General features: G+C 25.4%; 1 protein-coding gene and 1 pseudogene across 4 annotated transcripts in view; both read right to left on the bottom strand.

Moving 5' to 3' along the window:
- Positions 1-4,138, bottom strand: part of LOC147803239 (ATP-binding cassette sub-family C member 8-like) — a 62,792-nt pseudogene extending 58,654 nt beyond the window's left edge. Inside the window, exon 1 of the transcript XR_015428865.1 lies at positions 4,020-4,138. The product of XR_015428865.1 is annotated as an ATP-binding cassette sub-family C member 8-like (transcript). The remainder of the gene's footprint in view (positions 1-4,019) is intronic.
- A 693-nt stretch (positions 4,139-4,831) lies between these two features.
- Positions 4,832-15,568, bottom strand: part of LOC147803240 (uncharacterized) — a 66,247-nt gene continuing 55,510 nt past the window's right edge. For all 3 annotated transcript variants that reach the window (XM_087150632.1, XM_087150631.1, XM_087150630.1), the window contains 7 exons: positions 14,284-14,362; positions 12,852-13,003; positions 12,449-12,649; positions 11,078-11,386; positions 8,908-9,076; positions 5,756-5,857; positions 4,832-5,079 (listed from right to left, as the gene is read on the bottom strand). In XM_087150632.1, coding sequence (XP_087006758.1) covers positions 12,570-12,649; positions 12,852-13,003; positions 14,284-14,362 — 311 coding nt within the window. In that variant the 3' untranslated portion in view covers positions 4,832-5,079; positions 5,756-5,857; positions 8,908-9,076; positions 11,078-11,386; positions 12,449-12,569. The remainder of the gene's footprint in view (positions 5,080-5,755; positions 5,858-8,907; positions 9,077-11,077; positions 11,387-12,448; positions 12,650-12,851; positions 13,004-14,283; positions 14,363-15,568) is intronic.

Genomic DNA, 15,568 nt, shown 5'->3' on the forward strand with positions numbered 1-15,568 from the left:
ACAAATTTTCCAATAATATGACTAAAAATTTTTATTAAATGACTTAATTGTTCATAAACCATGATCCGTTTAATCAAGTTATGCGTCAAATATCATAATTTTTATATAAACGTTAGTGTTCTAGCAATAAATTTTTATATAAAAAAATTTTTTTTTGCAGAAAATTAAATATTTTTAATTTCTAGAATTCATTAAAAAAAATACTTTTACATTAAAAAACGCATACTTTTTTCCCGTAGCAATAACTGTTGAACAGGCGATCGAGAAACAAACGAGACTCACGACGGAATCTGAGCAAATTGAGTGGATTAAAAAGTGAAGACTCAAATTTGCAATTCAAAATTTTCAACATATTTTACTTCTTTTTTAGGAAAAAAAAAATTCATTGTGTTTAGAAGCTCCTGCGGGCCGCAGGCTGTCAACCCAATTCATGCTAAAAAAAACTAAGCTAAGAGTACAGAAAAGTCTCCAAATAGACTCCTTTTCCTGATAATAGTTGCTTTTTGTTAGCCTTTTCAGGCAAAAAATTTGTCATATTCGCCTCAGGCCGAAAATAGTTGCAGATAGTCGCAATTTAGTCTCCTGTGGCATTTCTGCTTGATAGGATACATTGTAATACCTCCTTAAAGGTAAACCAATCGCGATGCACCAAAAAAAAAGAAAAAAGAATGCATACTTGAAAGTCATGAGGCCCTATGGAGTTATATTCACAATTGATCATCTTTCAAATATCTGAATATATTTTTGATTTTTATGAACACCTCAACGACAAGATTGTTTGTTTTCTTTTTCTTAACCCAACAGGTGTCAAATTGATCAGAAGAAGAAAGAAATTTTCTGTGGGGAAGAGGAATTTGAAGCATCACTTCAGCTTGTGGGGTCTTATAACCTGCGTTGTCCAGATGAAAAGATAAAAAGATGCTGTTGTCTGAAATATTTCATATGAGCAATTTTGTTTTAATGTCTTTTCTTTGAAAAGATTAAGGAAAGTGACAGGATTTATATTTTAGTAGTGAATTAGATTAACAATATATTTAGTAATGAATAAAGCAAAAAAATGTACATGCTTTAAAAATGGTGGAAAGCTTCATTTTCCCCCTTGAAATTCGAAACAGAATGTTTTTTTTTTTTTCTTTTTTTAAATTTTAGAAAATTGATGTTAAGTTTAAAGGAATAAAAAATATTGCTTCGGATCATAAACGACTGTCCGCGTCTGGTTAAGGGAAGTGTCCGTCTTGTGGAGAAGGTACATAATGGTTTATTTATTGACGATTCATGGGAAATTAAAAATATGTCCGTAATGAGAGACATCCATTTTGTAGCAGTTTCCGTAATGTGAGGTTTCATTGTATATATATATATCCAAAGTATATTTTGCATACTAAATAGAAATCGATGCATCTACTTTTTCATTATTCTACAAGTTTTAATTTATATTTAAAATAATTAAAACGAAGGAATTGTAATAAACTAAATGCATCTATGGTTAATTAGCAAAACTTTACTCAAACATTGGGATTAATAAATCTTTCAATTTCTATCCAATTTTCTTAAAACTTAAGCGGCACATATACCATTGATGCAGTGTATGTTACACATCAGGTTTTAAATTATATACAGTGTCCCGTAATGATTAATAATTGGGGCAAAGTGAAAGTAGAACAACTATACTTGATACATTAAGGGTTGAAAATATAAATTAAGGGTTGAAAATCAACAAAAGTTAGGTAAAAAAAATTTCATTATTTAAAGTTTCTACCAAAAGTTGCAATAAAAACATGGAAAAAATATTTTCTCACTCATATCAGCCATTAACCCAGATAGATAAGAGCAAATGATGATTTAAATAGCAAAATCATTTTATTTGTCTTGTAGAACTGAAATATGTTCTCTTTTGTTAAGAACTACCTTTGTTATTCATCATCCAATGAAGTTTCTTACATTTTCCTCGTTAAATCAAATGAATAAGGCAATAAGTTCTGTTCTGCAAAATTCTGTTTTGAGAAAAAGCTTGCTAATAGTGTGCTAATTACACATTCATTCTATTGCATGAAATGAAAATACAAATGCACTTTCATTTCATGCATGCATTCTGTAATTTCTGTGTGTTCCAGTTAACTCTTTAAAATATGTTTTTGAATATGAAAACTTTCAACTTACAAAAAAAAAATTTCTGAATGGTTTTCCATCAAAATCTCTCAACAATATCAGTGCGCGATCCACAAAAAGCTTCTATATGGAAAACGGTCATGGCTGGACATTCAAGTCATAAACAAATTTTCACCCTCACCTTTTAAAAATACATCCCACCATTAGCCCTAGTTTTAACTAAGCCTTTGATGTACCTAATAAAAAAGTACTACTACTTGAAACCTAATAAAAAAAATACTATTATTTGAAAATAATTAAAATAGTTGTCGAGAGACTACATTATTTAAATAAAGATTTGGAAAGGGGTAATGTATGCACTAAAACTTAAGTTTGTGAGTGAAAGATTATACTTTAGAAAGTGTGGTTGCAAGATTGATAGATATAGATTTCTCTAAATCAATTTCTTCCAGTCTTTTATGTGAACAATTACTGGTTTTAAAAAGTGGAATGATGTTGTAAGACCGTAGAGTGCTGTCAAGATTGTGGCATGGCACATTTCTTAACTTGTCCCACATGAACTAACACATTTTCGTGTCTTCCTTTTCAGTGGTTTTCTTTTATTTTCCCCTTCTAACCAAGTGTATAACAGGTGCAGAAAGATTGGAATGAGTAATGCGAAATACAGATATTAAATGAGAAAATAAATTATCATATTTTATGGTGTAACTATGTAAAATAATTTTGTTTTTAAATGTATTATCTCTATAGCAATTGAAGAAACATCAGCCATATTTTTCAGAATTTGAGAAGCATAGTGGATATCAGCAGAATTCAAACTATTAAGATTGGTTGTCAATTGCAGGAAACTAATTGATGAATTCAAAATATTCTCTTCTGTGATATTATTCTTGAAAAATGTAAAGCAAAATGTATTTATAATAAGGAATGAAGGTTTAAAAAAATTTCTTATTTATATTTCTTTACAATAACAATAAACAGAGTTATCTAAATTATTTTACCACATAAAAAATAATTTATTAACTGTAGTAACATTATTAAAATATGAGAAAGTTTTAGAGTACGAAACTTTCACAAATGCTTAATTTTAAGAATGCGGAATTATGCAAGAGATTCCCTTTGTAAATAATGCCAAACATTATAAATGCTTAATGAATAATAAGTTCCTAACAATTATTTCTTTGGTAAATCGATTGCTAGCTAGTAATAGTTGATAAAATTAAATTTAAAATGAAAATTAAACTCAAAAATGTTGAATGTTTCATGCATGATGCACTGTAAAGTCAAAGCTCATACTTTAACTCAAGTATTGGTGATCATTGAAAATATCTCTTATGCCAAACCAAGACTTTTTTTATTATGAGAAGACTGAAAGAATTGCAAACTAAATTAAAATTTGGTTTAAATTAAATACTTCAGACATATTTAAAATATAATGCTATTAATACCCCAAGATCCCAAAAGAACTCAAGCAAAAAGCTTGACACGAGTCTATCATAAAAAATATCAAAAATATAAACAAAATAGTATAAATGTGTTTAAATTATCATTTTATACAAACACTAAAATTTTTCAATAAATTAAGAAAGAGACAAAATAAAGGTTTAAGGCTGATAGAACAGCTCAATAAAAATTAACAAAGCATGAAGCCTTTATATTATTGGACTCCAATTAATCTGCCTTTTATATTTGAAATCATCAAAGATAATTTTTAAATAGTGATGAATTTTAATTTTTATTTTTTTAGACATTACATGTATTACAAGCATCTGTGTCAAAATTATTTAAAAAATATCAGTGATGCTTAAAACTTAATGTGTCAATCAGTAATAAAAAACGTAACATGAGCTTATTACTCAATAAGGGAAAAAATGGTAACTTCAAAAAGAATTCATTAAATAAATACTCACTGATGCTAATCTATGTAAATGTATGGTGATATCTGAATGAACTGGAACACAGTTTCCTTTAACTGGAGCCCAAAATGCTCCAACAGCATAGTCTCCCATGCATTGTCTTTTGAGAGGAATACCTTCTTCTATTGTAAAATGGATTAATAAAGATTATAAAAAATTAAAATAAAAAAATTTAAAAATTTTTACTTAATAATTCTAAAGCAATATTTAAAAAACAAATTCCCGTCACTTTTCTTTTTTTCCCTTGGAATGTAACATTACTTGAGATAAGTAGGTTGCGCAAAACATTATGTTAAAACTTATATTGGAAAAAATGTTTCACTTAAATTACAATTTCAAAATAAATTTAAACACTCAATAAGACGTAAACAAATGCTAGATTTTTATCAGCATTTATTCTGTTCTGTATTATCAGTATTGAAATATTTTATTGTAAAATATATTAAATAAAAAAAATTATTTCATAAAGTATAAATTAAACTGATGAATAATTGCATTTTCTTTAATAAAAAATTTATTGCAAACATTTTTATAACTTAATTTAAGCAATTAAAACAAAAATATTAGCATAATAGAAAATAGTTACTTTGCAATTTAAGCCATTTTTATTGCATTTTATGTAAGGAAACGCAGTTTTATACTGATAAAAATAAACTTTTTCACTCATTCAAGTGTTTAAAACAAATTAAAAATGTTTTTAAGATAGTGAAATATTTTATCTTAAGCCAGAAATAAAATATTTTAACCCAACATTATTTATAATTTCAAAGGCAGCTTCTTCCACATACCAAAAACATATGTTCAGATTACGTTTACAACAGTTTATTTTTTTTGTTACAGTCCAAAAAATTTTTTTTAAACTAAGTTTTTAAACTTTGTTTAATTACAAAGATGTTTATAAACCAACATATTTCAAAAAATCAGCTTCATGCATTTACTGTGGAGTGAGACAGGACATTGATCATCTACTTAAGCACTGTCCAAGATTCCGGGCACTTCGTGGAACCCACATGAATAATTGCGAAGAGGAGCATCAATTCTTCGCTATATTGACCTGCAGGAAAATTGTGACTCAAATTATTAAACAAAATCTCGAGGACATTCTAGCCCCAGATCAACTGGCCCCAGTCATGAACCAACAATAGAGCATGTCATCGTTAATTTTTACTAATCAACTTTTAGCCTTACATTTTGAATTTTTATCTACTTTTGATTTTAGACTTCATAGACTTCTAGTCAGACTTTTACTTTTAGACATTTACTATTTGGACTTTTAGCTTTCATTGATTTTAGTTTTGAGATTTTTTTATCTCTTGTTTCCTTATTATTATAATCATTTAATTCTCGACATTTACACCGGCGCTATTGGGTTTCATTGCCTTTAACACATGTTTTTAATTGTCAAACTTTATTGTTAATCCACTTTTAACTGATCACCACCACTGTCATTTGGCGAAATTTTACTGTAACTTTAGTTTTTAGAGAAATTTTATTGTAATAATTTTACTTTTATCTCCGTATACCCCCCTGGGGTGGGTCGGAGTTCAACCTTACTTATAAACCAACATAATAAGCTTTAATTTCAACCACGCATATTTTCAATTATAATCTTAAAAAGATTAAAGGTATAACAAATAATAATCCATAAAAACTAAGAAATATAAAATATCAAAACAAAAATACGAGTTGAAAGTAGTTAATATCTGAAAAATACCTAAATAAGAAGTTACCTGTTGTGCACATTTCCTTAGACACTGCAAATTGTTTTAAGGGTGTGGTAGGCCAGGTAAAAACCATTTCACTTACAAGAGTCTGTTCTTCAGAACATCTTACTGGAAATAAAAATAAAATATTAAAATGTGGGTTTTAGAAAACATTCTAATGTTGAAGTTTCAAAAAAAAATTTAAAAAATTTTTATAAATTAGTAAAATTTTGAATTATAACCCAAAAAGTAAAATTTAACAAGATAAAAACAACAACAAAAAATCAATAACTTTTTTTAGTGTTATCAATTGTTAGGTTTTATCAAATTAATGCTCATAAAATTAAATTAATAAAATTTTGGAAATTATTTTCAATTTTATTTAAAAAAAAAATTCTAACAAGAGGTTTAATACAAACATATAATTGTAACAAGTGCTTCTGTAGCTGTATATTTCTGAGCATCATTTTTGTAAAAAAATGGTAGTATTGTCTTACAATCCATTTAAAATTAGTACTTTGAAATTTCTTTAATCTTAAGTATAAAGCAATATTTGATTTTGATAAGATACAATTCAGCAAACAAATTGCAATATATTATGAGGAAACATACAATCACTGTACTTATATTGAGCTGAATATAGTTTTAATTGCTAGAAAAAACTTAAAGAAATAAGGAACATACTAAAAACAAATAATGCTATAGTAAATGAAATAGTTTAGTATAGCTCAAATATCATTCCATAGATTGCGCTTTGAGTAATCATCACTGTTAAAAGACAAAAATTCCCTGTATTTTCCCAGTTTGTAAAGAGAAATTCTCTGTTCCCTGTATTTTCCAGGTTTTCCTCTCTCTGTATTAGATTTGAGATTATAAGTATTCTACTCCATAGCCTTTTAATTTTGAACCCAACTTTGAAGAATTTCTGATCACTTTTCTTCTTAGAAAACATAAGGGAAGCACATAAAAAAATATTTTAATAATAAACAAAACTATATTTCATTAAATTATTTACAAAATCTTACTTACAACTATTTAAGAGATTTATAACATTATAAGCTTAATAATATGAGCAATATAAGCAATTTTACAAATAACAATTATAAAAACAATCAGTATAAGTTAATAAGTTATTCAAAAATAAGTTCATATATGATACATTTCAAGATAACAGACAAATAGGAACACACCTGTGCTTCTTAAAAGAAAACTGTTTGTGTTGAAATGTTTTTTCAGATAAGCAATGATAGCTGTTCTGTGTAAATAAAACGAAGTTTGAATATTTCTTAACATAATATTTTCATTTTTCACTGTGCCATTGAAATATAGATGTAAGAACAAATATAAAAAATTAAAATCATACAGCATACTCAATATGCCACACATTAAAAACGGTAACATAGTAAGAAAATAATTTAACCAATGCATCTATAACAAAAAAAGAAAAATATTAGTTTCATGAAAATTAAAGGAAAGATAAAGAAAACTAATTGAATAAAAATTAAAATTTTTGTGACTGCAATTCAAAACTAAGTCATAAAAAGGTACAAGTTTTATGATGTACTAGGTAACTAACTGATAATTAAATTATTACTTATCAAAAAATAATTTTTTGTATTGAAAACAATCGTTCATTATAAAATAAGAGAATTAGTAAGATCATTATATAGAAAAACAACTTTAAAATCAAGATATGAAATGATATTGAAAAAAATATATTGAAGAATTATACTGTAAATGAAACCAATTAATGAAGAAAATACGTAAAATATTTATTATTAGAAATTAAAATAAAATATTTATTAAAAAAAGCTACTTATAAAGAAAAACCACCTTCATTCCATTAAAGCTCGCAGAGCTACAAATTTGTAACGTCTTTAGAAAAGATTTTACAAGATGACAGCAAACCTGCATAATACACATAAACATGCAAACACTGTTTGCAGAAAATTTATCATGATCACAGCAGACTTTTTTAGTATCTCATTATAAAAAAAATTCTTTAATGCAGACAATATTGTTTTCACACTATTATATACAGTAAAATGAGTAGCACAATTAATCAAGATTATTAAGATACATTAAGAATTGAAAATAGTTTTTTATAGAAATATTTCTTAAATATTGTAATAAAATGTTTTTAGTGACTAAGATTTTGGATACACAAAGAAGGGTAAAACTAGATAAGTCTTGGCTTTGGATCAAGTATTGGCAGAAATTTTGCCTTCATGGAGGACTTTTTGATGGAACTAACCTTCATTTGCGTTACATGAAGAGGAAGACCAGAAGAACCTCCCACGGTCAGCCTGATGGCAAAGGGATTCTAACACATGATTCGTCTACCACTGAGGATATTTCACGTCAGCACTGTGGTTGGTGTAAGCCGGATGCATATTTGTATCGATCAGCCATCGGTGGGATTCGAACTTGGTTCACCTCATTGGAAGGCGAAGGCTCTATCCCCTGAGCCATTTTGGCTCAGCATACAAACCATTGACATAAAATAATTACTCCCTCTCAAAACAAGGTCATGGGTCTTAATTTGCTTTACAAATAAATACATGAATAATAACACTTTGAAGGAAAAAAAGAATACAATATATTTTAAAATTAAAACTTTCAGAATCATTTACAAACTATCTTCCTTATTTTTGAATGAGATAAGAAATACTTTAGGTAATAAAATTGTTTTTACAGCAATTGTTTGTAAGTTTTGTCTGATCTATTAATGTTAATTTTAACATATTTATTAGAAAAATTATAATGTATAGTTTATGTTTACTTTAACATTTCAGAATAAAAGCTTTTGAAAAAAAAAACATTTATTTTAGAAATTTATGAGTATTATGAAACTTAAATAAATTAAATACAACACAAAAAGCTCATATCAATACAGTTGAAAAAAAGAAAGCTGTTTTAGTACCATACAAAAGAACCATCCTCTGTGGAAATACCCAAAATAAAAAGAAACACAGAAACTGCATTTGCATAGATAATATTAATTGTTCATCGGACCAAAAGTTCATCTGAAAACTCAATTTTAAACTTCATTTGAAAACTATTCCATCATATGAATTTAACCTCCCTTAGGGCAATATTATGCAACATAGAGCATCACTTCAAATTACACTTAAATGTATTTTATTTTATTTCTCAGAACATATTAATTTAGCACGTACTTATCACAGGACTTGCTTCTTATTTGGGCATGCAAAAAGCTTTCTGGAAGTTCATCTTTAAAAAACTGCAAAAAATCAGGCGGAAGTTGTGTTTCTGTCCTAACTTTAAAACAAGAATGATGCTGTAGATCCTTATCCATATAAAGAGCCAAAATAAAAGTATGGACACCTGAAAATATTATGGTTTCATTCATGTAATACTAAATACTGTTAGCTCTAAATTGAAGCATAATCATTTTAAACATGCAAATCAGTAAATTGCAATTTCAAATCAGTAAAAGTAAAAAATATATTAATTGCATGAATTGTTTAATTATAAAAAAGTGAAAAGTTATTAAATCTGAATAAATCACTTACATTTTATCAATTGTAATGTGTGGCTAATACTTTGCTAGTTATATTTTTAAAATTGATTTTTGTTTATTTTATATCAATACACATTCCTAAATCATTTAAGCATAGAAAAAATTCCGAAAATGACAGGAGAAGAAGAAAAATTTAAGCTTTTAGAAAATGAAAAGTTTTGTCGATTGCTCATAATTGAAACAATTTTTCATCTTATTTTGAATGAACTATTAAATTTAACTTAATATTTTGACTACAATGATAAAAAGTAAATTCTTAAAAAAATAAAAAGTTAGACACCTATTAATACAAAGAAATTTTAAACCTATTGCTTACAAACTAACGAGTATAAAAATTTGTTAGATTATGCTAAATTATACCTAATATAAAAATTAATTCTGCATAGATTATGCTTCAAAAAATAAGCAATTATTTTTAAATCTTATTATTAATCCTTCATTTTTTTGAGTATAAAATAAAATATAGCATTTGATGGAAATAATCAAAATAATTTCAATTTTTCTTTAATTAAAGTGTTTTGAAAAGGCATTCTTAAAATTTTGTTTGCTAAAAAAAAGCAAAAACTATATTGCACAAAAAAAAAAAAAAAAAAAAAAAAATTCAGCTTTAAAACAGTTAACATTTTTTAATCATATTCTTTCAAAGTTAAACTGAAACTAAATTATAATGAAATTACTAATGTTGAGGCAACAAAATTTGATACTGAAATAAAAAATATTACTTTAATGTTAAATGATGTGCTAGCTGGAACTGAAGCTAAAAATTATAATTTCCCTTGAATATTGAATTAAAAAACATAACAAAATGAAATAGGTATACTTTTAAAACTCTTGATTTCAATTTTTAATTAGGTACAAGAATGTATAATTACTCAAATAATGAAAGTATTAAAATTTTAAAACAGATTAATCTCTAAAAAATTTGCCTCTGTCAGCCTATTGAATTAAAATATTTTTTACAAAACAAACTTTTAATAATTTTTTAATCATATATTAAAAATTGTACCTTAATCTAACTTTATAATGCATACGAGAAATGATAAAACTTTTTCGCATAAAGAACAAATTGTAAAAAAGCAAAAAAAAAAAATATCCACTTGGTCATTAAACTGATTGACCAATATATAGTTAAACATATTTTTTGTTACAATTGAAATAAAATTTTAATCATCAAATTTGTCAAATGGAAATTTCTAAACTTGTCTTGTTAGAATAAAACCAAGAAAATCATCTTTTCCTTTTTTTTTTAAAAAAAAAATTTCAAATACAATAATAAAGACTGACATCTGTTATGCCTATATATTTAAAACAGATTGAAAAAAAAGGAGATAGCAGGCTTCATCCTAAACCAAAATGAATGCATCTTTAGTATTACTCTTCAATGCATAAAGCTTTATGTAATTTTATATTATACCAAATAAAATTTCAACAAAAAAATTTTGAAAGATTTTTTTTTTTTAATTTTCATTTTTCATAAAAATTCAATATTAGTGACATTAAAAGAAGCATATAATAACTGTTCTTACTAAATTTATTCAAAGATAAAAAATATAAAACTTTATTCGCACAAACCCCAAATAAAGAAAAGCATATAAAATATATTTAATGAAGAAAATGTGAAGGGGTTGAGACAATACAGTGATAAACAATACTTTATCATAAGGCGAGATATTTACATCAAGCTGCTTACTTAGTATTGTTTTCAGATAGGTATTTTACAAGATCTGCTACATAGCAGCACAATGAATAAAAATATTTTACTACATGAAAATTGTGATATTTATCACCAAAAACAATATACATACCTGGCATTCTGTACAGTACTTTTGGAGAATAAATTCTTTTTAAAGGAAATAATTGATCAACAGAACACCAATAATAGCCTTGGTATGAAAGTATGTGCTCTAAATCTGAGTGAGATTCAACAAATAAAGTTAATCGACTAGTATTAAAGCCAGGTGATAAATAATCACCATCTTTGTACCAAAAAATACTATTTGACAGAAACCAGCCACTAGGAACACAACGGAAATCAAATTTTGATATTGATTCTTCAAAATTGGTAGAAAAATGCAAAGGCAGTGTTCGATCTTCAATATAAGCATGCGTAGGACCTAAAATAAAATATAGGTCTCAAATAAACTCATACCAACTTATACACATGAACTTAAAAAATAAAAATTTTCAAGAATTTTAAAATAATATCTCTATTATGAAAATAATCAGAGCATTTTGCTTTCATAAATATTTAAACAATTAGTAAAATAGTAATGTTCGAAATTTCAGTCAAAATTTAATACCAATTACGTTCATAAATGTCTAATCTGATAGGCCTTGAGCAATAGATTAAAAAAGTTTTCATTAAAAAAAAAAGAAAATTCTAATTCATTCCTTATTTTTATTTATTTTTGACTAGCTTGCACAAAAAAATAATAATTTTACATATAACCTTTTGATTTACTATACTTAAAAACAATAATTTTTAAATAGGTTAGAACTTAAAGTTAAAATTTAAAAGACGTATTCTATGAGATGCTAATGATGATTACCATTTATAACTAATAGTTCTTTTTTAAAAGAATTCTATTTATAGCTACTGATTGTATAGTGAGAAACAGACCCCATTTATTACACTCAATTTATTCAAGTAATTATAACAGTTTAGTTAAAATTCTTTACTTCAATCATCCACCAAGAGGAAACTGTTAAAATATATGAAATAAATTTGTAATATTTATAAGTAATAGTAAATATAATTTATGAAGAGTTTGAGGTAATATAATAATAAGTAGTGTTTTGCAGAGAGGTGTACAACAAAGGCATGTCCCATGGCATTTAAATAAAAGTGGACAGTAGACAACATACTCTAAAATCTATTACTATTATTATAATACTGGTACACAATTACATAAAAACAATTTAATGGCCACACCAACAATTTTTCTGTATTTTCATAATAGTGTTACGCATTTTGCTGAGAATTTTCTCCTTATTTAAAAGAAAGTTATAAATTATTTGCTTAAACATTCAATTTTAAAAGTACCTATCAATTTAAATTTCTTTATTTTCCATAAAGGAACAATGCAGATAACTGAAGTTTAGATAATTGGAGATTTCTAGCATGTAAAATATGTATTAATTATAAAATTATTAATAATAAATGTGTAGTAGGATACCTTTATTTACTGGCGTAGCTTGCAAGAGGATCTTGAAAAAAGAATACTTGTGCCAACTATATATGCTTTGTAACAGACTTGTATTAAAAGGTGAACTTGAACAACTTTCATTTGCTTCTGCTCAAGTTTTCTTTGCTGATTCTATATGATAACATGATTCTTTGCCAGCAATCTTATGCCCCAGTTTCGTAAACATGAAAGCTGTAAAAAATTTTAACTTCAAAATAATTCAAACAATAAATTATATATTTTTTAAATACTTAGTAGCACTAAATAGACACAGTCATTACTTGATACAAAGACTCTTTAGATTCTTTAATATAATAATATATATAATAAAAAAACAAGAAAACCAAAACTTCATAATAGTACAAAATTTACTGTACTTTAAATAAATAATTACCTTCTAATATTTTCAAAGGATGATGAATACAAATAAATGGCATTTTTACATCACAGGAAACCAAATCATATTGAATCACTTTATTTACTACTTTGGCCATAGCACAAACTATTACATCCTTCAGAGAAGATGTCACATTGTTTTCATGAATCCTGGATAAATTTCAGAAAAAAAATGTCAGAAAATAATCTGAAGAAATAGCTAATTAACAGTTATTTAATATGCAAACAGAATAATAAATTTTCATATAGCATATAATAATTAAAATTCCCAATTTCTTGACAAAAATTAATAGATTTAAAGTATTAACTTTGTTAAAGTTAAAACTAACTCAACACTGATATTTGTGATTTTTTTATTACAATAACAAAAAAGTATTAAATTAAAGCAGCAGAAAAATGTAACCTGGAGTGGAACAATAATTTAGTAACAAATTTATAATATTTTAAAAATTTAACTGAAATATATGATTCGTATATGAATAAAAGTGTTAATTTTGTCACACTTTTTGATGTTAAAATGTAACAGAATATTAAGATGTAACAAAATTGAATTAAAAAAAAAGCACATTTTTAAAAGTTTAAGTTCTAGTGACTTGTACAGTTCAGCTATGTTTCCTAAGCTGCAAAAGTCACAAAGTGGACATTTTCATTGTTTTTTTTACCTAATAATAATAAAAACCAATTGCAAATTGTTCTTTAATATCAATTGCAAATTGTTAAGTAATTTATTAATCAATCCATAATATAATTACAAAATAAATCAAAATAGTTGAATACATTAATTAAAGAAAGGAACAAGAAAATTAATAATTATTTCTTATTTAACGGACTTAGCTCGTTTATTAGAACAAATTTAAAAGTTCTTAGTTAAAAAATGTTGGGAAAATCTAAATTAAGCAATAAGCAACAACATATAAATAAATAACAATATTTCATAATTAAAACTAAAAAATAGAAGTAAAGACAACTAATTAGAACAATTAAAATTATTTAAAATGATTCATAAGAATTTTTAAAAAAAACTAGTTCATCAATAACAAAAACTAGTAGTAAACTAGTAACAAAGAAACTTAAGATCAAATTATTCATTGAAATTTTATAAATTTTCAATGACTACAATAGCATTATATAAATGGGAAATATAAGATTTAAAAAAGTAGAAAAAGGGATAAGAAATCTGTGAGACACAAAGTCATCTTTATTATTCCAGATCCCTTTAAAGAAGTCTAAAATCTTAAAATCACTCTACAGCAAAATTAGTTTTGAAGTACTTCATACCCCATATAAAAAGTTCTGAAGCTAATTTTACAAAAAATTTTATTTTAACTACAAAATACTTTAATAAAAATATTTCAAAGTATTATTATTTGAACATTCACAACATAAAATTTTATGAAAAGCAACAAAAAAGTGAAAAAAATAAGAGTTACCATTTATTTTCAGAATTCATACCCACAAATAAAGTTTCGTTAGGATAAATTTTTACAGGAAGCCAATATTGAAATGATTCTAAAACACCAACAGTAAAAGGTATTAGAAAAGATAGATAAATATTTTAAAGATTTACTAAATCATAGAACCTAAATAAATTGACTAAAAATAATTAACAGAACCAAATAACTTAATTAAAATAAGACTATCTTGTTTGCAAATATACAATTTTATTTTTAAAAAAATAATATAAAATCAATAAAATATTAAAATGAAATGGCAAACAAGGTATAATTAGTAGAACAATATGAAAACAAGATCTTTAAAGTACTAAAATCTGCTGCTGTAGAAATATCATAAAAATAAAAAAGGACTTTCCAGAATTCAAATTACATTATTAAGTAGAACATTCAAAAATACAATATGTTTATGTTATCAAAAAAAAGAGAAAACATTGCATTAAAAAACAAATAAAAGGGAGGAAACTATTAAAAGACAATATGTTTGAATACAATAATTAAAATATTTAATGGAAAAAAAACCATAAATAATATTTTAGTAAACCTGCAGAATACATGAAAGAATCAAAAACTGCTTATGAGGCAAAATTTTTCCTATTAAAACCAACTTATTTAAAACTTAGCAAAAATTATTGCTATGCACATAAACCTAAAAAATTAAGTATATTCTGAATGTATCCAATATGATTTTTCTTTTATTAAATTTTCCAATTGTAGTAAGCAAAACAACAAAAAATGTACCTAATGAAGATGCTGAAGCAATCTCTAGGAAGGTATTAAAATCAATTAAATAACTTGAAACATTACTACAGGTTTCCAAAGCTTCATCCCAAGATTGTAAACTATGATACAATTTATAACACAGTCCTTGATTTGAAGTTTTAAAATCACCAGAACAACTGATTTCAAGATCCAAAAAATTAAAATTTTAAATAGATTGCATCAAACTACTATAGTACAATTAAAAAGAGTAAAACAGACTACTAAAACATTAAGTTGGACACAGATATTAAAAAGTAAAATGGAAAGGGAAAAATATAATTTCATCAGTTTATTTTCGAATTTTTAGTCTGATATGGTGGTGTTTTTTATCAAATCAAATAGCTATCAAAAATAAATTCTGATGACAGGATTTATGAAAACTTTGATTTAACAGCAAAATTCTATTTGATTTTTATGAAGAGTTTATGTCTAACATAAAAATCAAATTTAGTGAGTTTTAATACTTAAGTTCATTTAAGCTATGACTCCATTTATGAAAGAG

This window comes from Parasteatoda tepidariorum, chromosome 9, assembly GCF_982258835.1.
Source record: "Parasteatoda tepidariorum strain Cologne lab strain chromosome 9, Ptep-v5.0, whole genome shotgun sequence".
NCBI lineage: Eukaryota > Metazoa > Arthropoda > Arachnida > Araneae > Theridiidae > Parasteatoda > Parasteatoda tepidariorum.